The 25,184-nt window shown below is 46.0% G+C and overlaps 3 protein-coding genes across 7 annotated transcripts in view; 1 reads left to right on the forward strand and 2 right to left on the reverse strand.

Moving 5' to 3' along the window:
• Positions 1–11,343, reverse strand: part of ARHGEF40 (Rho guanine nucleotide exchange factor 40) — a 20,146-nt gene extending 8,803 nt beyond the window's left edge. Inside the window, exons 1-12 of one of the 4 annotated variants that reach the window (XM_081290587.1) lie at positions 10,710–11,343; positions 8,036–8,233; positions 6,135–7,380; positions 5,852–6,013; positions 5,589–5,709; positions 5,045–5,141; positions 4,855–4,935; positions 4,616–4,732; positions 2,712–2,807; positions 2,500–2,615; positions 1,978–2,104; positions 213–335 (exon numbers count right to left, since the gene is read on the reverse strand). In XM_081290587.1, the coding sequence (XP_081146713.1) occupies positions 213–335; positions 1,978–2,104; positions 2,500–2,615; positions 2,712–2,807; positions 4,616–4,732; positions 4,855–4,935; positions 5,045–5,141; positions 5,589–5,709; positions 5,852–6,013; positions 6,135–7,380; positions 8,036–8,233; positions 10,710–10,712 (2,487 nt within the window). In that variant the 5' untranslated portion in view covers positions 10,713–11,343. The remainder of the gene's footprint in view (positions 1–212; positions 336–1,977; positions 2,105–2,499; positions 2,616–2,711; positions 2,808–4,615; positions 4,733–4,854; positions 4,936–5,044; positions 5,142–5,588; positions 5,710–5,851; positions 6,014–6,134; positions 7,381–8,035; positions 8,234–10,709) is intronic. The other 3 variants (XM_081290585.1, XM_081290588.1, XM_081290586.1) reach the window with 3 other exon arrangements.
• The window catches only part of RNASE13 (ribonuclease A family member 13 (inactive)), a 43,169-nt gene continuing 27,160 nt past the window's right edge, over positions 9,176–25,184 (forward strand). The window contains exon 1 of the mRNA XM_081290610.1: positions 9,176–10,381. The gene's annotated coding sequence lies outside the window, so the exon portion shown is untranslated. The remainder of the gene's footprint in view (positions 10,382–25,184) is intronic.
• The window catches only part of LOC308646974 (ribonuclease 8-like), a 30,259-nt gene continuing 28,152 nt past the window's right edge, over positions 23,078–25,184 (reverse strand). The window contains exons 1-2 of one of the 2 annotated variants that reach the window (XM_081290616.1): positions 24,949–25,002; positions 23,078–23,935 (exon numbers count right to left, since the gene is read on the reverse strand). In XM_081290616.1, coding sequence (XP_081146742.1) covers positions 23,460–23,930 — 471 coding nt within the window. In that variant the 5' untranslated portion in view covers positions 23,931–23,935; positions 24,949–25,002 and the 3' untranslated portion in view covers positions 23,078–23,459. Of the gene's footprint in view, positions 23,936–24,948; positions 25,003–25,184 lie in introns of those variants that run through there. The other variant, XM_081290615.1, reaches the window with a different exon arrangement.

A 25,184-nucleotide genomic window follows, 5' to 3' on the forward strand; every position in this document is an offset into this window, starting at 1 on the left:
CCTGGTCCTCACTCCCAATTAGTCAACACCCTACCTCCCTGTGTTTCTTCTCCCTTTTTTAAAAATAATATTTATTTTTTAGTTTTAGATGGACACAATATCTTTATTTTACAATTACGTGGTGCTGAGGATCGAACCCAGTATCCCTGCATGCTAGGTGAGCACTCTACCACTGAGCCACAATCCCAGCCCGTTTCTTCTCCCTTCTTCACCTGAACCTCAGTGTTGAAGGCTCGGAATCGCAACTCTATCTCCTGCAGGGTAGACAGGGAGTCTCCGGGCACAGTGAAGCTGGCTAGCTGCTCCTCCCCTGGGCCCGAGAGCCACTGCAACACCTGAGGCAGATGGGGTGGGAGAACAGGGCCCATGAGGGAGGAGACCGTGGAGGAGAAAGGTAAGAAAAGATTCAAATCCAGCTCCAGTTTTCCACCCTGATCTGTAGAACCTTGGCTAACCCATTTTATCTCATCTGTAATTGCAGTTGGTAAAAATGAATGACAATAGTTTCCACAAGGATCAGGTGAAAAACTGAGTAAGGAGCCTTTAGTAAAGTGCCAGATGAGGCTGAGCTGGCAGGAAGCATTGATGGAGGCGGGTTAGAGTTCCAGGGCTAGGCCTGGAGAGTGAAATAGAACTTGGGTGAACCAAAGGCAGGATGAGGGTCATCTGAGTAACCAGCCAACGGCCAGCCAGGAGAAATGTCATAGGTCCTGTGCCTGGCAACTAATGGGTGAGAGTCCTGGTACCATGCCTGGAGAAGGTGGATACATGTGTGTGAATGTGTGTGCCCAGATTTAGTTGCTTATTATGGAAAGGAACTCATGTGCTAGTTCTGGATGTTTGACCAAAAAGAAATGGTATTTTTTTTTTTCCTCTGAAGAAAGGCTGGAAGCTGGGGTAGGGCAGCCTGAGGCTGAGAAGTCTGAGAATGTTCCTCATAGTCAGTGCCAACAATAACCACTTTAATAGAGTACTTTGCTGAATTAATTTGATTATCCTAACTACCTTATGTGTTAATTATAACTATTTCCATTTGACAGAGGTGGACTTAGGATCTCAGAAAAGCTTCATGACTTGTCCAACACCTTATACATAGTAGAACTAGAACTCAAATAGAGCATTTTAACCTTTAAATCCTATTTTTAAATAGGTTTTAAAATCAGGAGTGGAGAGGGGAGACAGCTAATCATCCAGCCAACAAACAGTAAGAGATGATCCCTTGGATATTGGAATAGCAGAAATTAAAATACAGCAATCCCCAAACAAAAAAGCTCTGACCCCTACTTAGCATTGACCCTGAGATGAGCCTTCCCCTGATGCCCACAGGCAGGTTCATGACACTGCTGTCATCATGCTTGGGACTAAAGCAGAACAACCAGATATCAAAGACCCCTCTACTCTAAGTGGTAGGGTGGAGAGCAAATCCTTGTGGGGCTCTTAATCCCAGGAAAAAAGAGTCAAGGTTCAGAGGAGCTAGTCTTATTCTTGAATCTTCCCCACAAAGAGGACCTGGTTCCCCCCAGGGGTCTGTAATGCTCTCTCCTAAGATGGAAGAAGATAGGATACTTCCAGCCTCAGATCTGGGGGACGACACTGCATAAGAGTAAAGGTGGCATTTGTGGCCGTGTAGCTAAAGAGCTGGTATTGAGAGATTATTTTTAAATTAAGGAAGAAGTCACTCTAGAGTCAATCAGTTTTCCCCTGAATTCCCTAGGGCACTGAGCATCTCTAACAATCTCTAAAGACCCTGATCAAACAGAGAGGAGACCTGGCTTCTCTTTGCTGGTGCTGAGATGCTTCCACCCTGTGATTGAATCTCATACTTAATAACCAACCCCCTGGGCAGGTAAGGTGAAAGGGTGGGGCATTCAGCGTACCCTGGCAAAAAGAATGTCATGAATGCTAACTATTCAGAGAAGTGGGTACCAGAGACCAGGTTCCCAGACTGAGTAAGAACAGTCTAGAGTTCTAGCTCACCTGCTGGAGTTGTTGCAGGCGTTGCCGCTGCTCCTGCTGCTGCACGTGCAGGTTGGAGAGGCGCACAAGCTGATGAATGGCCTCGTCCACCTCCTGATATAGTGTAGCTGGGCCTGAGCCCTCCAACCTAGGGAAGGTTGGGGCAGAATAAACCTTTGCCCTCGTCAAGCCCCTTGACTCTGTCTTTTCATCTCCAGGGACATAAACATGAGAGGTGGCATAACACTGTGGATCAGATATGGGCCAGACTTAGACTACCTGAACTTGAATCCTAACTATCCCATTCACTGAATTAGCCTGGCCAAGATATTTAACATTTCGGATCCTCCAAGTCCTTATTCATAATTGTAACTAGCACACAGTAATGTGGTGAAGGTTATGAGATAATAAATTAAAAAAAAAAAACAATATCCTACCCAGATACATGTGCAGTAAGAATTATGAGGTAGCTAAGGTTGCTGGCAGCCCTCTGCTGTGTTTCCCCCTCCCACTTCTACCTGCCTCTGCACACCCATCTCATACTTGCTGCTGTGAGTGGAGCGTAGCCTCATCAAGATGGCTCCTCCATCCCTCTGCAGTGCAGTCAGCCGGGGATCTGCTAGCACTTTCTGCAGGGGCTTGGGCATTCCCACCGTCTCCTAAGGAAAAGGAGCAAATGGCAGCTAAGGTTCTACTAGAGTGCCCACTTCAGTCCCATCTCTTTCTCATCCCCAGTTGTCCTTCTCATTTCATACCTCTCCTTCTGGCTCCACTGCTCCCTCCAGTTCCTCAATGGCCTTCCTTACAGAGCTCAACACACCTCGACACAGGCTGCACAGCCTTGCCACTTCCTGAAACCCACAAGCAGGGAGTCAAAGATCAGAGTTTGGGATGAGGCACCTAAGTCCTAGGGTGGGTTGAGGCAGCCCCAGAGACTTTAATGGAGGTAATGCTGGGCTCTATTTCAGCATGCTGCCTGCTGCTTACAAATTGGATAACATCAGGTGGGTCCCAAAACTCTGAACCTTATTTTCCTCAGCTGTAAAATCAGGATAAGACAGGATTCTATGAGTTTTAAAGAGGTAATACCAGCCCAGTACCTACCATGGCCTGGCATTTTATAGTTTAGTAAACCTGAGTTTTCTTTTCTGCTGCAGTGGGTCTTAACCGTGGATAACCCTCCTGTCTGCCTCAAAAGACCCATTTCTCTGTGCAGGCGCCGGCACGCATGCACACACACATGCGCGCGCGTGTGTGTGTGTGTGTGTGTGTGTGTGTGTAGAGGTAACAGGGATTGAAACCCAGGGTGCTCTACCACTGATCTACACCCCCAGCCCTTTTATTTTTTATTTTGAGACAGGGTCTTGCTAAGTTGCCAAGGCTACCAAGGCTGGCCCTGAACTTGTGATCCTCCAGCTTCAGCCTCCTCTCAGCTGGGATCACAGGTGTACTACATACCTTACTCCAGTTCCATTTCCTTTTTTTTTTGGTACTGGGGATTGAATCCAGGGGCACTTAACACTGAGCCACATCCCTAGCCCCTCTCCCTTTTAATTTTTGTATTTTATTTAGAGACAGGGTCTCACTGAGTTGCTTAGGGATTAAGGTGCTGAGGCTGGCTTTGAACTCCTTATCCTCCTGCCTCAGCCTCCAGAGCTGCTGGGATTATAGGTGTGTGCCACTGAGCCCGTGTCCACTTCCCTTTTGATACACAGCTCACAGACCATGTTTCACCTCCGATTTCACACTTGGATCATGATTATTCCTCTCTTCTTGAACACTTGCAGCACCTAGATTCACAGAATCCTTGCAGATAATTGCTGGAAGGAGCTTTAGAGATCATATCACAATTGCTGTACTTTGGGGTGAGAATCCTGAGGGCCTGGATATTGGTGCAGGGAGCAGATAGAGAAAGGGCACCATCTCTGGAAGTGAGATAAGGTAACCTGTCCAAGGTCATACGGAACAAAACCCAGCCTTTTGACTCTGGCACTTTCCAGAAATCCAATGATTCTATCTAGCATTCTTCTCTAGTTATTTTATAACTTAATCTCCCACCAAAAGTCATGCTATTTAATGTGATATTAAATAACACTGTAGTTGTAGCTCAGTGGTAGAACACTGGCCTAGCATGTGTGAGGCTCAGGGTTTGATCCTCAATATCACATTAAAAAAATAAAATAAATAAAGGTATAAAAAGTGCAATAACATCATTAAAAAATAAAACAGAATTTAAGCCAGGTGTGGTGATGTGTGCGAGTAATCACAGCACTTGGGAAGGGTGGAGGCAGGAGGATCACAAGTTCAAAGCTATCCTCAGCAACTTAGTGAAGCCCTAAGCAACATAACAAGATCCTGTTTCTAAATAAAATATAAAAAGGGCTAGGGATGTGGCTCACTGGTTAAGAGCTCCTGGGTTCAATCCCTGGTACCAAATAAATAAATAAATAAAGATTTAACATACTCTTCCCATCCCCCCAGTAGTCCATTGCTACTTGATCATAGTCTGTGAACCATAAATACTTGCTGAATTGAAAGGAGTGGAAATCACTTTTTCCCACCCCCAGGGTTGTGTCCTGGATCTGCCTTCTCTCCTAGAACGTCCTCAGCTGGGTCATTCTTATATCCCAGGGTCCTAAGTGGTAGAGTGAAAGCTTACCTGATGTACCTCTACCCAATGGCTGGGAGAGGGGTCCCTGTGACCCCCTAAGTCCCACTGTAGCTCCTCTGGTTTGGCCACTCTTTTCAGATCATTCTCAGACAGCAACTCAGCGCCCTGTAGACATGTAAAGGCAGGGGTTTCTAACCAGGCACCCATGAATTTAGAGACCAGCCTCAGGCTCCTGATAGCCTGTCTCTACTCTGATGGGGTACTAGGTGGGAGCGAGGGGATCAAACCTGAAGTCCATGGAATTCAGCCGGAGGGTCATCCTGGGTGATAATCAATAGCCGCTGAATGAGGGGAGGGTCTCCTGAGTCCTGAGAGTAAGAAGAATAACTCTAAAACTGTGGGCAACTGGGTGGCTTGGAATGGCACCAGGGGAGAGTGAGGATCTAGGGGAAGAGCCTGTCTAGAGGGATTGGTTACCTGAAGTTGACTCAGGGCAGGAATGAGTGCTGGAGGCAGTGGGGGTGCCTTGCGAAGGTCAAGCAGAACCGACAGTCCCAATAACTGAAGATCAGGCCTATGGAGGCAGAAGAGCTAAGGGGGTTGCAGTGTGTGTGCATATTGGGGAGATAGCAGGTAGGGCAGGGCAGAGGCACAGGTCTGATTTAGTATTAGTAGTCTTCAGGAGAAGTCAGTTCCTGGTACATTTGGGAAACAACAAGCAAAGGGCCAAAGTCTGGGATGGGTGTCCAAGAGGTGGTGACCAGTAATCTGGAGTTTACTGACAGGGCCAAGGGACTAAGGTCTGGAAATAAGATTTCTATGTTTCAGCAAGGTATGAATTAAATACAAGCCTGTAGCATGGTGTCTAGAAGTCAGGAGTCATTAAGGTCAAAGACTTGGAAAGCTGAGAGTTGAAGAAGTAGGTGTGCTAAAAATCAGAAGGTCAGTGTCCTGAGAAGGAGGTCAGGTCCTCAGGACTCAGGAGGTTACTGTATAGGGTCCTCGTGCTCACCGCAGTTACCTGAGCAGTGAGTGGAGATAATGAAGAGTAGTGTTCAGCATGTCTCTGGAGGGTGGGGGCTCCTCAGGAGGGCACGGTGGGGTAATGGTCAGTAGAGCTCGCCCACTCTGGTCCACCCCTCCTGAAGACACAAAATGGCCAGGCTGTCCTGGCTGGGAGCAGTCCTTGGCTACCTCCCTTCCACCCTACCTCCCTTCCACGCCCACTTCAACTGCTTCTCTTTCCCCAAGTCCCTCTCCCTTTATATACTGATGTCCACTAACCAGTCAGGATGAGGAATCCAGATGCCATCAAGTCCCAGGCTACATCAGGGTCATCAGAGATGGAGACTGGAGGGGCCTCTTCTGGGATGCTATCCCCTTTTACTTCCTGCACTGTCTCCAGGGGTTGTGTTAGGGGGTCAGACAGGAGCCCCTCTGTGGATCCTACACAGACACAGGCAGAGCTGTGGCCTAAAGTGAGGATGGGTCTGGCTGTTTTGGCCCCAGCCTAACCCCTGATCCTCTTCCAGCCCACCCTCTGTCTTGGATCTCAGTGTCCTCTTACCTGCTGTACTTGCCAGGTTTGATCCCTCTTGCACTCTCTCTTGGGGCCCTCCTTCTTTAGGCCCACAGTCTTCTGAAAGCCAAGGCTCTTTTTCATCTGCTGGTGTGAGCTCCTCTTTTGGTTTACATTCTGGCTTTCCAGAGCCTTCATTCTCTTCCTTAACTAGGCTGGATTCTGGAAGCTCTTGTACATTTGGTGAAAGCAGATTGACAAGGGCTTCCTGGTGGATGGTCTCTTCCTTGTCCCCAGGGCTGAGTGGGGCACTATCCCCTCCTCGGCTAAGAGCCACTCTGCCTGCAGCTCGCTTCTTTCTCCTGTTTCCTTTGCCTGTTCTCCGAGGTGTACCAACTGGTCCTTCAGTTCCCTGGCCTGCTCCTCCTCCAGATTCCTCTGGCCGAAGGGGGCAAGATTCAGAGGCTTCTCCCAAGGCTTCTGTTGGAGGCTCAGACACCTCCAGGACTGCTGCCTCTGGGAGAGCTTCAGCTCCAGGGGGGGACCCGGGAGAGGCTCTGGTGCTGCTTCCCTCACCAGGTGGGCGTGCTCCATCCTGGTCCCGAGTCCCCAGGCCTTTCTGGTGCATCCATGCCCGGTGTCTCCGGTGCCGGCCCTTCCCTCCAGCACTCTTGCGGGTGGGTACTGTCCGGGTTCTAGACAGGCCAGAAAGGCCCTCAACATCTGTGGGGCTTCCTCTCGCAGGCAACGTCACTTCTAATAGCTCCACATACTCACCCTCTGGTCCTTCGGCAGGAGCATTGTGCCCATCCCCAGGACTCCGGGTGCCCAGCACCTCCTCAGGGAGTGGAGGGCTAGGAAGCCCTGGGGGTCCAGGTGGCAGTTCTGGGGGTATTGTGCCTGGCCGATGTCCAACCATGAGGCCCCCTTTGTGTACAAATCGTGGGCAGATGAGCTCGGCCCAGGGCAGTCTCTGAATCCCAGAGGGTGCAGATAGTAGGCAAGTGCTGAGACGACCTGTTGGTCGGTCCTTGTTGATGCCTTGTAGCCACTCAGGTGTGAACAGGTAGGCACAGGCCTCATTGGGCACAGGCAACTCCTGCACCCGCCCACCCCCTGGGGCTAGACACTTGAGGGCCAGACGGGGTGCTTGGGCTGCAGAGGGCACCACTTGCAGGTAGAAATCTCCTGGGCGCAGCAGCTGCCAGGGCAGAGCTGCTAGCTGCACCACCACCTGCTCGTGCAGGCAGAGGGGCCAGCCCTCATGGAAGAAGAGGAATCCGCTATACTGGGCCTGGGGAAAGAGGTTGGTAGGATGCACTCAGGTCTTTGCTGAAGAGACCAGCGGGAGGAGGCAATGAGAGTGGGTCCACACTGGGCAGGTATGGCCTTATGCATGGTGGGCTATAATCCCTGGGGAACAGGAAGGGAGATTTTGGAGTGTTCATGTGGCCAAGGAAGGGATGTCTTCAAATGGTAAGAAGCTTCTCTAGGATGTTAGTTCCATGTGTGGGTGGGTAAGAACTAAATCATTAAAAGATATGGTCAGCAGATGCCATTGTCTTAGAGGAATCAAAGACTCTTGGGTCTCTACATCTGCAGAAGTGAAGTATTTGCTGAGTCATATCTGGGGGAGTTTAGTATCTTGAGAAATTCACAGGAGGGGGGAAATGTCTAGTATTGGGTCTAGAGGGCCAGGGTCTTTGGGAATCAAAATTTCTTAGAGATTGCTATTTGGGGAAGATGAATGCACATGTACATGTGTTAGTATCTAAGTCACTATTTTTAAGGGTCAAAGACTGTGGAAAGTCAGCAAACAAAGTTGAGTGTCTCTGTAGGGATCAGTATTAGGGAAGGCTGTGGTGTGTTGGGGGGATGAGTCTGGTGGTGAGCCTTGGGTGAGGCAGTGGATCTTAGGAGAGTCAGAAAAGGGATGCACAGCTACTCACACAGGCTTCCTGCTGGACCTTGGCAAGCAGGTGTTTGGCTGGTACCAGGAAGTCCAGTGTGTACCTCAGTGCATCCTCCCGATAAGTCCTCTCTACCACCTGGAACACCTGACCCAACAGGGTAGGGGCTGTGGATTCGAACGGTGGGTACAAGGCAGCAAGCGTGCTCTGCACACAATCTTCCACTGGCTCAGGCTCCTGGGAGAGACAAAACCAGGCAACAGACCCCTAGTGATCACCCAAGCATGACTTTTTTAGGGCCTGTACTGGACTATGGGCAGCTGCATCCCCCAATGTACAATGTGTGCCCAAGTGATGCTTAGGAAATGCTATCTGAATAAGTCCATGATGGAAATGGGGCAGAACTAGTTAGAGCGCACAGGCCTAGCAGGTCTCTACACTTAAGCTCCGAGACCTTGGCTTCGGAAGTCCAGGAAGAATTTATTGTGAATACTGATGCTTGTAAATTGGGGGTGGTTGCATAGGCTCTCTTCAGGAGACAGAGAGGCTACTGGGCTGTCAGGGACTAAGCTAACAGTCAAGAATACCAGAGGATGGGGGAGGGTGCTGCTATACAATCATTTCAGAAATGATTCTGAAAATCATTTTTCCCAGAGCCCAACATCCTGACACCCCCACTTTTAGTGAAGGCGCCACCGTCCACAATTTCACCCTAGAGAAGGTCAAGGGTGGGAAGAAAGAGGATGTAAAGATTGTGACTATCTCACTCCTTTATAGTACTCTTTCTTCCAGAGTGGCTCTAAAGCAATCATCCATTCCCAGAGCATGTGGGATTGGGTTACAAAAGAATGGGGTGGGCATTTGAAAGAGGAAAAAAGCACAAAAGGAACTTGTGGGGAAGGGAGGAGGAGGCCTTGATGGTATGCATTCCAGCTGAAATCTTTTCTGATTCTAGGGGGACCTGGGTCTGCCAACCTGGAGCTGTAGTCACCATCTAAAAAGCCCCACTTCATCCTAAGTGAATCAACTGGACATCCTTCTCCATCCCACATCCTAAACAACAGCCCCTTGGGCTATTCCTTTGCAAGCTTATTTCGCTTTCAAGATGGCCTTTGAAGTTCCTTTTATCAGATTCTTTTGCTGTAAATGGGGAAAGGTATGCTCCAGGCGGTATTTACCTAGCTCTTTGCCCGCTCCGGCCCCCACGTCCTGATTTTGCCCCAAGACAAAACTGCTGTTTTACTCTGGAGTCGCTTGCTGGTCCCAAGCTAGGCGGCTACTCCGGAGACTGACATTCCGTGCGTCAGCGCACAGATCCGGCCCGAGATGTGTAGGCGAGCTGACAGACCCCCAAGTGTTCCCAGTACTCCGCGGGCACTGGGCGCGTGGGTGGGGATAAGGTGGAGATGGGCAGGGGTGAGCCAGAGTGGGCCGTCTACTCCAAGACCGGGAGGGGGAGATAGAGCTAGAGTAGCAAGGCAGCTGCAACCCATTAGGGGTGGTGAGCTCATGGCTGAGCGAGAGTCTCAGCTCTCAGCCACAGGAAACGGCAGCGGCAGGAGGGGAGGAGGGGTCTGGGGCGGGAGGCTGCGGGCGGGAGCCCAGAGACACGGCCTCCTGCAGGCCAGGACTGAAGACACTAGAGACTGAGTCAGCTCTCCCTGGCCCAGTTCCTCTTTCTTCTAGCTCCAATCTCCTTACCAGGGGGTGCCCTTCCCTCAGCAGAGGAACGGTCCGGGCCCGTTAAGGTTCCTAACCCTCCTCCACTCCCTGCAGGGAGCGCCCCCTGGTAGGGCCTCTCTCCCTCCTTCACACTGCAGAGAGCGCCCCCTTGCCTGCCCCCTCCCCCTTACAGAGAGCGCTCTCCCTGGCAGTGCCCATTCTTGCAATGGATCTTTAAGAATACTTCTGGACTGAAAGTTCCCAGGACAGTGTTCACTCCTGTTGATGTGGGCTTCCAGGGTCCTGAAGTGCTGGTCCAAGGTCCTCTGCCTCTGGCAGGGAGCTCCCGCCCCTTCTTCCTCGGCTCTGCAGAGTGCTCAGAGCGCTTCTCTGCAGCGTGAGCTCTGGGGCACTTTCCCCCTCGATCTTTGGTCGGCTCTGGCAGCGTCACGCCCCCTGGCACTGTGACCCCCCCCCTTCCCCGCGCGCCCCATCCACTACCCTAAAGCAGTCCCTTTTTCTCCGCGGGAATTTCCCTCTTTGGCCGTGCCCCTGGCCCTGGCCCAGCCACAGCTGCGGCTGGTCCCCCAGGGCCGGATGGGTGGGCCCGCCTCACCGGGTTGGGGATGGAAAATGGTGGTTCCCGGCAGGTCAGTTCTCATGACCCGAGGCGGTGCCCCTTGCAGAACTGCTGCAGGACCAACCCGCAGGGGTCTCCCGCGGGTAAGAAACTAGGATCGGGAGGGGGGCGGGAAGATCCTGCAAAGGCAGGCACAGGTCTGGACAGAGGAGGGGGGAGAGGTGTGTAGATTAAGGGAGAGACAAGGGGGACGTTGGGGGAGGGGGCGTAGGAGAGTGGAAGAAAGGGTAAAGGCAACACCGGTGGGGACAGAGCTAGGCAGTGGGGCAGGCAGGGGGATGGGAGGGAAAAGAGTTTCAGGAGCGCAGAACAGCACAAGGCAGACACAGGAGGCTCTGGGCTGGGGCCTGGGGACCCAGAGCAGACTGCTCGAAGGCGGAGGGGACTCAGGGGCTGCGGCGCGGGACTCACCATGGCTCGGCGCCGGGCCGCGTCCGACGCTAGGTCGGTCGGGCGGGCGGGGCTGGGCGCGCCACCGCCTCCCTCCCGCCTCTCGCGTCTCGCCGGGTCTGGCTAGGGGACAGCTCCGGCCGCGGTGGCGGCTCGGCCCGCTCCGGCTCCCAGGCCGCGGGGCCCAGCCAGGGAGGGCCGAGACGGCCGCCCCGCCCCGCCCCGCCCTTCAGCGCCCGCCCCCTCCTCGGCGCGGGACCCCTTGCCTAGACTCCCTGGCCAAGCTTCTGGGCTGCTGCTCCCCCGACATCGCCAGCCAATCCACCAGTCTCACTTGAAACTCTCTGCCTTCTCCGCCCCGCCTTCCAGTGGGTAGCCCGGACCCTGACCCTCGAAGGCCTGCCCGGCCGAGGACGCCCCATTCCCGCCGTCGCCTTTCTCACTGAGGGATCAGTTTAGCCTTTGCATGGGACACTACAAAGTCTGGGACGTGCGTAATTCCCTTAGGTCCCCTGTCTAGGACTGGGTGGTCCTCGGCCGGAAACCTCCGTTTCTAACTCGCCTAGGATTCCCTTCTCCCCTCCGTTATCAGCCTTGGAAGGCTTTGGGGCTCAGAAGAGATCCTCAAGCTCTTGTCCCCTTTGGGTAGAGCCGACAGCCTAGAAATCAGGGGATTCCCCTAAGTTCTCAGGGGCTTGCCCGCCCTTCTCCTTCCCCTCCCATCTCCTCGGGCCTCGAACCTCCAGGCTACAATGGGCTCCTCTGTGCTGCTTGAGGAAGGCGGGGGCGAGGGGGGAATTATGGAGCTGTAAAGGCTTGAGATGGGGGGGTGGATAATGTGGCTTTGGGGGCAGGGTCCTGGGATCAGGATTTTTCTGTAGAATCGTGCAGAAGGGTGGACATTTTCGGCATTCTCTCTTAGCTGGCCCTTCCTCACCGCATTGCCTATCCCTCTTTGGACTAGAGGAAGGAAGGCACCAACTCCGGGTTAGACACCCACGATTCGGTACTGGATGCCAGACCCGTCCTTCTTGTGCGGTGTTGGTAGTGACCCAGAGCTAGGGCTCGTGGCAATGGGGACCAGTATCTGACGCAGTAGACAAAGGGGGCTAGGCTAGTTTAAAAAGTTGTAGCCTCATCCACTCTACTTCACTACCAAACCGCAAGCATTCTCCATCGCCTCTAGATGAGAAATAATTGCCCTGGGGGTCTCCCAGGAGTACTGGCCGAGTCAGGCACAGCAGGGTGGTGCCCTGCCTCTTTAAGGCACAGGGGAGCCAAGGCAGAACTATGAGCTTTTCCAAAGGGTAGGCATTGGAGAGGAGAAAGGAAGGCCAAATAGTCCCCGGAGAGGGGTGTGCAGGTATGCCCACTGCAGTTGTCGGGGTGGGGTGTAGGGGGGACATATTTAGAAAACGCCCTGTCTTGAATGCAGTTCCTGAGGCTGGGAGGCTTGAGGGAAAGCAAGGTCGTTGCCAAGGTGACAGGCTCTTCTCTCACCTCCTCAGGACGCTAAACTCCACCCCTTCTTTGCTGTCTTGTTCTGGAAAAGGAAGAGAAAAAATGGTTAATTCTCCTTGATGGTGAGAAGAAATCTCTGCTCCATAGTGTCTAAAAACAATCTAGGGTAGCAGACCCCTGTGACCATCTTCTCAGCAAAGGAGAACCATGGAGACAGAGCTCTTTCCAGGCAAAGGTTGTGAACCCTCCAGTCATCTAAGCTCTCCAGCTTCTTTGTAATTAGTGCCAGGGAGCTAAGAGAGTAAGATTTTGCTACCCCCTGGTGTCCACTGGGTAAATACTGCCCTGTGGCTGGTTGTAGGGTCCAGCACTTGGGAAACTTTCTCAGAGGATGTTTTATGAACCTTATTAATCACTTGTCTCAAACCCAGCGCACCCATGTCAGTATTGAGTGAACCTTCCCTTACTGGGTCTTACATCTCTTGTACTCAAGCAAATTGGGGAACTCTTGGTAAAGTCCAAGATTCCCACAACTAAGCAGTGAAATATATATTTTAAAAAGGAGTGGATCACCCCACCCATGGGAAAAAGGAAGCATTTGAGAGCTTCTGAGTTGGTGGGATGAGGGAGTTTGGATGCAGGGTCTGGGATGCAGTTACCCATTCTTTTCAGGAATTTTAAAATCTGTGCTAAATTGCAAAGTTTTTTTTTTTTTTAAAGCGAGTGATATATATGTTTAAAGTGGTTAAATACCACTTTGTCCAGAGAATGAACCTCTTACATGAAAGAATGTATGTGTGTGCGTGTGTGTGTGTGTACATGTGCATTTGTATACAATAATCCATTGTATGTGCTTTTGGTAGGGATATGAAGGAGTAAGATTTATTTATTTATTTATTTATTTATTTATTTATTTATTTATTTATTTATTTATGGTGCTGAGGATTGAACCCAGTGCCTCACATGTGCTAGGCAAGTACTCTACTACAGAGCCACAACCCCAGTCCAGGAGTAAGTTTTATTTATTTATTTATGTATTTATTGTTGGCCCGGGTACTGGGGATTGAACTCAGGGGCAGGCACTCTATCACTGAGCCACATCCCCAGCCCTATTTTGTATTTTATTTACAGACAGGGTCTCAATGAGTTGCTGAGTCTGGCTTTGAACTTGCACTTGCAATCCTCCTGTCTCAGCCAACCAAGCCGCTGGAATTACAGGTCTGTGCCATAGCGCCAGGCTCAGAAGTAAGGTTTAAATGGAGAAATTCGAGTCTGTGAAGAGACCAAGCTTAGAGGCCCTCTCCTGCATTCACAAATATTTCTCATCATATTTCACCAATTTCAGATTCTGTGGGACTTATCAAGCTCCTATTTTATGATGAAATCCTGGCTTATTTAAGTTAAGTAACTTGCTCTAAATTACATAGTAAATGAAGAAGCAAGAACTTGAACCCAGGCAGTCTGACTCCAGAGCCTTCCCTCTCAACCACTAAGTGATAAACTTCACCTAAGCTGTCATAGCTCATAAAAAGAGAGTTTTGAACACTTATATCATCTTTTTTTTTTACCAATGAAACATCACATTTAAAAAATGTTAAACTTGTTTTTGTAATAGCCAGTGTTGAAAGAGTTTCTAAAAGTGTTCAATATGTTCTTGTGGGTCAGAGAAGAAAACCCATTTTTTTCCTTAGACTTGTTGTAGAATATGTAATAGTTAAAATAATTTCCAAAAAGTTTCCAGTATGGTTTTTATGGAGAAGTAGTGGTATTCTAAAGTGGGGGAAAGCAGAAAAAAAACCATCTGTATCTGTAAAGTTTATTGCCTGGTTAATGTGAACCAAGGGCTCTAATTGCCCTCTATATATAGTTGGGGCTTTAGACTTCTCACTATTTATCTACCTAGAGAGTAGCAGTGACTAGGGCTCTACTTTAGTCCATACCTCAAGTTAAGGGGGAATTAAGGAAAGACCACTAGGGACATTTTAGGGACAGACTTGAGAGAACATGTTAATTATGCCTTCCAAAGAAACAGGGGGTCAAATCTTAGTTATTTTAGCATAAGAAATCTGGAGAATATATAAATTTTATTTTTGGTTTAATTATTCATTAGTTTTGTTTTATTAGATTGGTAATTTTCCTTTAAAAAATTACAATTTAGCTGGATACGTTGGTGCACACCTGTAATCCTAATGACTGGGAAGGCTAAGGCAGGAGGATTGCAAATTTGAGGCCAGCCTCAGTAACTTAGGGAGAGTTTGTCTCAGAAACCAAAACCAAAACAAACAAAAAATTTACAATTTGTCTTCTCTGAACTAGGTATCTTCAAAACCCAAACTGTTAACATCTTGCCTCTGCCAGTGTCTTAGTTTCCGTGCTAGTCTACCAGCTCCATTTCTGAAAAGCCAGTTTCTGCACCACAGTCACAGTAAAATTTTAAAAATGTAACTTGGGGGTGGGGGTGCAACTAACTGATAGAGCAAGGGCAAGGTTCTAGGTTTGATCAAGACACACACACACACCCACACACACACATACATACACACACACCCCGTAAATTAAAATATCCCCAAATGAGACCATCTTGTCAACCTTTTCTTCTAAGAGCTTCCCATTTGCATCATGACTCCTTTTCTGTGCCTCATTTATTTTTTTAAAAAATATCTTTATTTGTGTTTATTTTATTTATTTATGATTATGTGGTGCTGAGGATTGAACCCAGGGCCTCATGCACAAGGGGCAACCACTGAGCCACAACTCCAGCCCCCCCAGCCTCATTTCTTTCCACTCTTCTTATGTGGTAAGCTACCAGTGACCTTTAAACACACCTTGCTTACTCCTAATTCTGCACCTTTTTGTTCTCTTTTCTTTATACATGGAGCCCTTTTCCACAATTCATCCTCTGGGCCTGAACTAAAATGTTGCTGTCTCACAGCAACTCTGTTTTTATTTCTTCATCTCTGATTATGTATTTATTTGTTTTTCTGTCTCCCATGACAAACTACCTGTAAGCTAAAAAGAAACTTTTCATGAAGTCATGTCTCTTTTGTCACTGCTCTTCTCTAGCTAGGGTCTGACCAGGTATTCAAAGGTATTATCAAAGGTAAAAACTGTAAGAGGAACAAAAACCCCCACAGAAAAAGAAATGATGGTGGGAGAGAGAAGAGGGGGAAACCTGGCCTGAGTGGGAGGTAGAGAGAAGAAATCAGCTGCGTAACTTTGTCCACTGGAGGATATTTGCAAATGAATACACAGGATAGAATTAAAAACAAAGGGACCCCCCCCCCCCCAGTAGCTGGAGTTGTGGCTCAGTGGTAGAGCACTCCCCTAGAATGGGTGAGGCACTGGGTTTGATCCTCAGCACCACCTAAAGATAAAGGTATTGTGTCCATCTACAACTAAAAACAACAACAACAACAACAACAACAACAACAACAAAACACACACAAAAAAACAAATAAACAAAAAAAAATGGGAACATCTGGATCAGATGCAAGTTCATTGTGCTATGAGAGTCTGGAAAATGCATGGCTTGGAAAATTCATTTTTATGGACTTGATTTAGGTACAAACTCAAAATCTCTTCTACAGTTTAACTCATTTGACTGAGGTTTTGTTTTTTGTTTTGCAGTGCCTAGGATTGAACCTAGATTTCTCACATGCTAGGCAGATGTGCTACCAATGAGCTACAACCCTAGCTCATAGCCCATTTTTATGTAATGTTTTCTTCATGTAGCTTTGCCTGTACACTTTTCTGTGCATCAAGGTAATTTTTGTATACATTTTCTTCAATGAAAGCTTTGAGTAGTTATCCACTATTTGCTTAGTAGCTGTCAGTTTTAGGGCATTTGTATTATATTAAACTTTTCTTTGCTTTACAAAGAAAAGGTACAAACAAATTTGTGCAAATATACTCCACACTTTGCGTTATTCCCATTTGGTATATTTCACAAAGTGAAATTACTGAGTCAAACAGCAGGAGCCATTTTATAGTTCTTGTTATTGCCAGATGAGGCAATATTTGGAGGACAGAAGTCGTGAAATGCTCTTAAAATATTTAAAAGGTTAGTTGTGAAGAGGAGTTCAACCTATTCTGAGAGTCTCAGAGTGGTGGGGCATTAGTGAATTGTTGCAGTTATATAGAGAAGTAGATTAGGTTCTATGTAAGGGAGTTTTAATATTTAGAGCAGCCTGAAAATGGGACAGTTTTTCTCTATAGGTCACAAATCTCCACTTGCTATAAAGTTTTAAGCAAAATGAATTTTTTTTTTAGTTATTAGTGATCCTTTATTTTATTCAATGATATGTGGTGCTGAGGATTGAACCCAGTGCCTCATACATGCTAGGCAAGCGCTCTACCACTGAGCCACAACACCAGCCCTGCAAAATGAATTTTTAAAAAAAATTCTATAAGCTTTCCAGATTTGTGATCTGTGAATTTTCCCATCTGTATATCTGCATTAATTTGCTCCCCAAATAAATTATGTTAAATGAACATTTGTTAAGAGGTAACATGTGCCAATTACATTAGCAGTAGCCTTGAGTCCTCATTGACAGACTCTAGATTCCCAGTCTCCTGGGGCAGGCAGTGTGGAAACTAGGACTGCATGAATCACCCTGGCCTCCCTAATCTTCAGAACTGCCAAGCAGATGGGTCAAAGTTTGTCTCCAGTTCCTTGACATCTTCATTGTCTACTTCCAGGTCTCTGCCTATATTGTACCTACTCAATGAGTCCTATATTACAAGACTATGTATGCTGTGTATACCATGCCTCCAAATTGTTCCCAAGCCAACCTGAGCACCTAAGTGACTGATTTCAAGGACAAGTCCTTGTAACAAATTATACTATTTTCTTTTCTTTTTGCCTGGGGATATTTGCACTTCAAATGAGGAATTTGGAACCCCAAAGAATCAGCAATTGGTAGAATATAGTGCTCCTAATTTTACTAATATAAATGCATGAATATTTAAATTACCATGAATGCATGTATATTTACACACACACACACACACACACACACACACACACACACTTTCATGGATGCACTCTTGTTTATTGAAGGAGCTGTTGCTTAACAATTTTTTAAGCCACTTCACTTAGTAAAATGTAGTCGCAAATCTCCATGTTTGGCTAAGGAAGAAAAGTCCTTATTGGGGATGGAGACTCAATCAGTCTCTGAGTTTTAATTTTTCTTGGAGTATAATTTGGTGAATTCTTTTGATACTACTACACTAGTCTCAGGGATGCATTGCTTCCCTTTTTTGGTTTTTCCAGAATGCAGTGTAAAAATCTCCCCAATTCAAAAGAATACCTACGGGGAGGCAGCACTGGGCAGAGGGAGAAGAGTGCCAAGGACAGATATAGGTCTGGGTTCAGTTCCAAGGGCACCTCTATGAGCTCATGAGCCTGAGCATTGGCTCCTCTACCACAGCAACTTCTTTCCCTTCTATAATCACCAATGAAACCAACAAGCATGGGAACACCAGAAAATACATCCTAAAGCCAACTGTGAAGTAAAGTGTAGAAAATGGACTCAAGGCTGGGGTTGTGGTTCAGTGGTGAAGTGCTTGCCTAGCACGTGTAAGGCACTGGGTTTGATCCTCAGCACCACATAAAAATAAATGAAATAAAGGTATTGTTTCCATCTACAACTAAAAAAATATTTTATTAAAAAATTATTAAAAAATGGACTCAACGTGAGTTTTTTAAATGTCCCTTTTGGATGCCAGGGATGTACCTCAGTGATAGAGTGCTTGCCTAGCTCATGTGAGGCCCTGGGTTCGATCCCCAGTACCACACACACACACACAAAAAAAAAATTTAAAAAATATACACACACACAGGTGTATGATATGTACACATATATATGTCCCTTTTGTGCTGAGTATTGAGAACCACTGGCCTTTTTTTTCCTTCCAGTGCTAGAGACCCAATCCACGGCCATATGCTATGCAAACATTCTATCACTGAACTATATCCTTAGTCTTAGCTATTTGGCTTTTAAAAATTTATGTCCCTGGGCTGGGGTTGTGGCTCAGTGGTAGAGCATTTGCCTAGCATGTATGAGGCACTGGGTTTGATTTTCAGCACCACATAAAAATAAATCAATAAAAGAAACGTTCATCAACATCTAAAAAAATACTTAAAAAAAAATATGTCCCTGGCTGGGCATGCTGGCATTTGCCTGTAATCCCAGTGACTGGAGGATCACAGGTTCAAAGCCAGCATCAGCAACTTAGCAAGGCCCTAAGCACTTTAGTGAGATTTTCTCAAAATAAAAAATAAAACGGGCTGGGGATATGGCTCAGTGGTTAAGTGCCCTTGAGTTAAATCCTCAGTATCAAAAAAGGGGAAAAAGAAAAATTATTTTCTTTATATTAAAGCTATAGATCAGAAGTCCAGTTTTTAATCTTTTATATGTAACTTAAAAAGAAATAAATTATAATGATCACTTTAAAGAATTTAATGACTATTTGGGCCCCTTTAAAAATGTAGTTAATGGGCTGGGGATGTGGCTCAAGCGGTAACGTGCTTGCCTGGCATGCGCGGGGCGCTGGGTTCAATCCTCAGCACCACATAAAAATAAAGATGTTGTGTCCACTGAAAACTGAAAAATAAATATTAAAAAATTCTCTCTCTCTCTCTCTCTCTCTCTTTCTCTCTCCTCTTTCTCTATCTTTAAAAAAAATGTAGTTAATGCTGGGCTGGGATTGTAGCTCAGTGGCAGAGTGCTTGCCTTGCATGTGGGAGGCACTGGGTTCAATCCTCAGCACCACATAAAAATAAGCAAATGAAATAAAGGCATGCTGTTTACAGAATTTAAAAAAATGTAGTTAATGATTAAATACAAATTAAAATAGTTAAAGTATATTTTATAAATTTAATATATTTCATGTCCTTATTAAGTAATTCAGTCATCTGAGCCAACCAGCAAAACATTCTTAAATACCTAAAACTTATAAATCTAATGATTTATAAATAGGGTGAATCAATTTTCTTGTGTTCTAACACCAATTTTATTATTATTATCATTAGTATTAGTATTAGTAGTTATAATAGTAAGCAGTAGTATTGGGGAATGAACCCAATGGCTCTCTACCATTGAGCTACATCCCAACCATTTTTATTTATTTTTTAAATTTTGAGACAGGTTTTTTTTTTGTTTTTGAGACAGGTTCTTACCAAGTTACCTCAGGCTCCTAAGTAGCTGGGATTACAGGAGTGTGCCACCATGCCTGGCATTCCAACACTAGGTTTTTTTTTGGGGGGGAAGAGGGGAGGTACCGGGATTGAACTCAAGAGCACTTGACCACTGAGCTACATTCCCCAGTCCTTTTTTTTTTTTTTTTTTTTTTAAATATTTTATCTAGAGAGGGTCTCACTGAATTGCTTAGCATCTTGCCCTTGCTGAGGCTGGCTTTGAACTCCTGTCTCAGCCTCCCAAGCTGCTGGGATTACAGGCATGCACCACTGCGCCCGGCCCAAAACTAGTTTTAAAGGAAAGTTTTATTTCAAATCATGCACATTTTAAATTAGAATTACAAGTCCATCTTGTTAGGGTAATAGACTAAATTCTCTCTGTCTCTCTCTAGTACTGGGAATCAAACCCAGGGTCTCCTGTATGTGAGACAAGCATTCTACCACTGAGCTACATCCTCAACCTCTAAATTCTGTTAAACATTACAAATACCCACAATACCAAATATGTACAAATTCCTTAAACATGTTAATTCTATGTGTTTCATTCTTGTAAATATTTCTGTCTTTAATTCTAAATCTTCTGGAATTAAAACATACTTACCTATTAGAAAATAATGGCTGAGTCAAATGGCTGGGAGCCTCTTCCCAAGTAATGTTTCAGAAGCCTGTCACAGTCAGTAGAGGTTTTGTCCCCAGACTTTGGGATAGCTCTTCTCAGGCCCCCAGCTGCCCCACTGAGCCCAGTTTCATGTATGCTGTGTCATTACTCTCCAAATGGGCCCGTTTTATAGCCCATGGTTCTTAGATTCAAATTACATTCCACCTAATTCTTTAGCCTACACACGGAAGTCAGAAACTCCTACCCGGGTTGCTACACCACTTGTTGGATATAATTAGTCTAGTTAAGGATTCATTCTATTCTGGAAGCTTCCCAGCTTCTGGGGCCACAACTCTTATAGATATTGAATGGTTGAATTTTTCCTGTGTTGCCTAACTGTGGTTCTAGACCTAATGTTAGCCAGAGATATACAACAGAAAGATTAACACTAAATAGAGAATTAACTTAAGGTCAAGAAAAATGAAAGCCTGGGGCAGTGGGAGAAAATGGTTACAGAAACCATTTTTGATTCTTTCTTCTCTCCTGTTTTACTTTTGAGAGTATTTCATGTGTATTTTTATTATTGCCTCTTCAACAAGATAATGAATCTGCCATCACAATAACCTAGGTGTGTTTGCCTAGGTCCTTCCAAACTACAGCCCACTTGAAGGCCATAATATGTAGGAACCCAATGCTATTTGGTAGAAAAGAGAGGAGAAAAGAAAACTCAAGCTGCACTTGATGGTGCACATCTGAAATCCCAGTGATTTGGGAGGTTGAGGCAGGAAGATTGCAGATTTGAGGATAGTCTCAGCAATTTAGTAAGACCCTTCCTTAAAATAAAACAAGAAGAACAACAAAAAAGCCTGTTGTGGTGGCACCCGCCTATAATCCCAGCAGCTCCTGAGGCTGAAGCAGAAGGATCACAAGTTCAAAGCCAACCTCAGCAAAAGTGAGGCACTAAGCAACTCAGTGAGACCCTGTATCTAAATAAAGTACAAAACAGGGTTGGGGACGCAGCTCAGCTCAGTGGTCGAGTGCTCCCAAGTTCAATCCCTGTTACTCCCCCCACCAAAAACAAAACAAAACAAAAAAACAAACATAAAAAGGTCTGGGGATGTGGCTCAGTGGTTAAGTGCCTCTGGGTTCAATCCCCAGTATCAAAAGAGAAAACCCAAGAATTTTTGTGCTCTCTTGAGGCAGTACTGGGATAAATGGGTAATTATTTAGGAAACAAACAAACAAAAAAAAATGATGTGTCTTAGATTATAACCTTAAATGATTGAATATGATGATTCCACTAAGTAAGCCCAAGAGACTGCAGGAGGAGGATGCATTTGGTAGCCAGGTGATCACAAACTTTGTTCTGTTCTGTGTACAGATGCCTGCAGGACATTGAGGCCAGAAACAACAGGCACAGGGACATACATGCCTAGACCATGGGAGATCTGGGCTGGAGAAATGCCTTTAACAGTAGGTAAATGGCAGTTGAAGGCATGGACAAAATCAGTTCATTGAGCACCATGTGAGAAGAAAACAGAGCTAAGAATAGGACCCTGAGAAACACTATCATTTAAGGTGCAGATGCAGGAAAGGGAGCTGCCTACAACCCTGGGAAGATGCCAGAGTGGTGGGAGAGTATTGCTTCTCTCTCACTTCCAGTGTGTCTTCTTCCCTAGTCCCAAGCATAGGAGTGATCGACATTAAGTGGTGGTGATGGGCAGAGCATGGTGTGGACGGGCTGTGCCTGCTGTGAGAGAAGCTGCAGTTGCGGGTGGGATGGTGTTGGTATTGGTAATGAGCTCGAATCCTAGAAAGCTTGGAAGGAGGCTGGGAGTTGGAATTTCTGAATTCTATGCTTTCTCTGCTACTTCATGTTTCAACAAACATCCTTTCCTTATTCTGAATCATAGCCTGTGTAGGAAAATCTTTACAAATATGGGAAGGGAGATGTGAAGAAAAAACAGAAATGGTAGAGGAAAGGAGAGGAGGTGCCTTGCTATTGAGTGTGTGTGCATGTGTATGTGTGTGTTGTTCATACTCATACATGTGTGTGAACATGTGTCCCTGTGTTCCCATATATGTATGAAAGTGTATTATATATGTCTTGTATTGGTTTGTATGCGTGTCAATGTGTATAATCTGTATGTTTTTCTCTGATTATCTATTAAGTACAGAAATTGAGAAGAAACAAACTTTTACAACAAGTTGACAGAGTAATTTTATGTTAATTGAATCTAGTAATAAAAATTTGAGGATTTTGTTTTCTTTATCTATATGTTCTATTCATTTCCTAGAATTCATTTGATTGTATTTTATAAGAGTATTGGTCTAGGCAGATTACATATAAAACTGCTCCTTTACTATAGCTAGTAGACAAGCACTGATTAAGACTTTTGGTAAGTCTTGATTCTGAAATTCCCAAGGAAGGGAAATTCACTTTAGAAGGCTGAGGCTTCTGATCTGGGTTATATTAGTGAAGCATGAACTCAGGTATTGACCACAAACAAGGGTTCAGACTTCAGCATCCTGGGCATATTCTTTCTTTCCTTCCTCCCCTTTACAAGAGATGGGACCTCTAAACAGCTTTAAAGGAAATGGATAACAGTATCAAGGCCTCCCTGACTGTGTTTGATCAGGATGCTACCCTTCCTCCTACCTGGGGCAGATGAAGCTGATGTCCACAGAGATTAAGAAGGGCCTCTGACCTGCCTAGTGGCACACACCTGTAATCCCAGCAACTTGGGATACTGAGGTAGGAGGATCAAAGCCAGCAATTTAGGGAGGCACTTAGTAACTCAGTGAGACCCTGTCTCTGAGTAAAATATAAAAATGGGCTGAGGATGTAGTTCAGTGGTTAAGTGTCCTGGGTTCAATCCCTGGTACCAAAATAAATAGATAGATAGATAGATAGATAGATAGATAATGAGCCTCTGAACAAGAGCTACAAATCTTTCTTCTTCCCTCCAGACAGTAACATGAACTCCATCAGGAAAAGCATAGTCTTTTATTTCAGCAAAATCAGACACATTTCTTTGTCTGACACAGGGAACCCAGCACTGATTCTGCTGACCAATTCCTTAGATAATTGCCCCTGTCTGGGATTCCTCCAGTCTGTCCAACCACAGCCCTTCCAAGGTCCTTAACTTATCTTGTACTTGTAATTTTAGATTCTTTTTCTTTAAGAAGAAGGTCTCCAAAATTACATAAGCCATTACTCCACAGAGCCTGGATCCAACCACGCTGAGATCCCCAGTGCTTGACTCTGGAAGAGCCACATAGTACCAAACACTGAGAAAGAAAAGTAAGCAGCGGTGAAGGATAAAGAGAAGGACCCCTCTGTTCCTCCTTTGGAGCATCCATAAAACCCTCTAAGGAATCAAGAGAATATGAGTTTGGGTCGGTAGGAGGGAAGTGGTATTTGCAAAGACAGTAAGGATTAGTAAAGAACTCAAGGGAGGAAAAGCTTAGCAATGAAAAGTGTTTGCAGAGCTTGGGAAGAGGATCCCAGACCTTAGACAATTTTATCCAAGTGCACAGGAACCAACTGAAATTTCTCAGAGTCCCCTTTCTGGGGAGGGTCACAGGCTACTATGTAAGGTGCATTCAGATGCTTCTCTTTGTACCTACAGTTCGGATACTTCCCTGAGGTGAGTGTACACATGGTGAGGGACACAGGTCCTGGGCTCTGGTGGCAGTTTTTATGGTTGTTCTTGCAGGTTATTTTGGGAGTCTGGCAGGTGGTGGCCACATTGGAGAAGGACTCATGCAGGAAGGTGTTGAGGTTCTTGCAGTGTTCTGTGAACTTGTTGACGTGACCCATGGCTGAGTTACATGCTTGCGGCTTGGGCTGCACGTGCTGAGTTTCAAACCACTGAGATGAGGTCATGTTCTTGGGCTTGGCACTGACTGGGGTCTCAAGCACCCACAGTCCCAGCACCAGGAGCAGCATCAGTGGGTAGAATCCTGGTCTGGCTGGTGCCATTTCTCCTAAGGGGGAAGTGGAACAGAGGGGAGGAGTAGATGGGTGAGTAGGTAATCATGCGAGTCCTGCTAGTCCTTCCAAGAATTTCATATCCTAAGTCAGTTACTGCAGGGTTCCTGCAGCCCAAGATATTTGAGGAGACCATCTGCACTTTACTTTTTGATCCCAGCGGCTAATGTACTTTTTATGCCTTCAATAAATACTTTTATCGTCTACCCCTCACAATAGTTGTATAAAGTGAATATAATTACCCTCTCTATATGCATGAGCAAACTGAGACTCCTAAAAAGTTAAGGAAATTCCCCATCACCACACTACTAGAGAATGTCAAATACAACATTTTAATCAAGCTTCCACTGCTTCTATTCTTTCCATACTCCCCTGTTTCCTTTTGACTCTCTGAGAAGTAGTCATGAAGGGAAACCAGTCTTTGAAGAAAAACAGGCCAAAGATCTCCCAGTCTGGTTTAGGTGTCCCGGAAAAGGTGGATTAGGATTGTGGAGTTAGACTCGTTCCTCTCCACTCTGCAGTTCTGTTTCTCACTGAAGTTACAGAAAAATGGTCACACTGAGTCAGGGAATCACTGCACCAGCTGGTAAAGCTGTACAGTGAGTGGGTTCTTTCCATGTCTGACATTTTGCCCTGCTGGGCAATGCCTTGGAATGATAGAGGGTCAGAACTGGAAGAGATCTTTGAGATCACCTCAATTGACTGCCTCATTTTAGAGAGAGAATGAGCTCAAGTTCCTGAAAGGGCAAGTGCCCTTCCCAAGGCCATTGAATGAGTGGCAGCACAGGGACTGGGAGCTTCCTGACTTTCAACCCTTCCCTTTGGTCCAGCGCCAGCTGCCTAGGGAAGGGGAAAGAGCTTCCCAGAGAAGCAGAGCATAGCGTGTCTCTGTTTGTGGTTTTAGGTGGTGTGTGAACATTACCTTAAATAACTTTCTCTTAACCTTTCTGATAACATTTGGGAGAAAGTTTCCTCTTAGAGCGAGAAGGAAACATTCTGTTATACTCACTAGGATTTGTTTTTCCTCCCTTTCAAGAGACAACAGGCCTCAGGCTGAGTCTTCAGCTGAAAATAATATTAGAAGAAGAGAGTTTTTAAAAAAACAGATGACATTCATTATGTTTATTTTTATTTCTGTTTATTAAATAACACAAGTACTTTGTGAAAGATGGTACTGCACAGTTTCATTTTCAAAGAATTATTTGAAATAAATGAATAAATATGTATCTGGTAAATTATAGTAAT

The sequence above is a fragment of the Spermophilus citellus genome, assembly GCF_964194105.1.
Source record: "Spermophilus citellus genome assembly, chromosome: 4".
Lineage (NCBI taxonomy): Eukaryota > Metazoa > Chordata > Mammalia > Rodentia > Sciuridae > Spermophilus > Spermophilus citellus.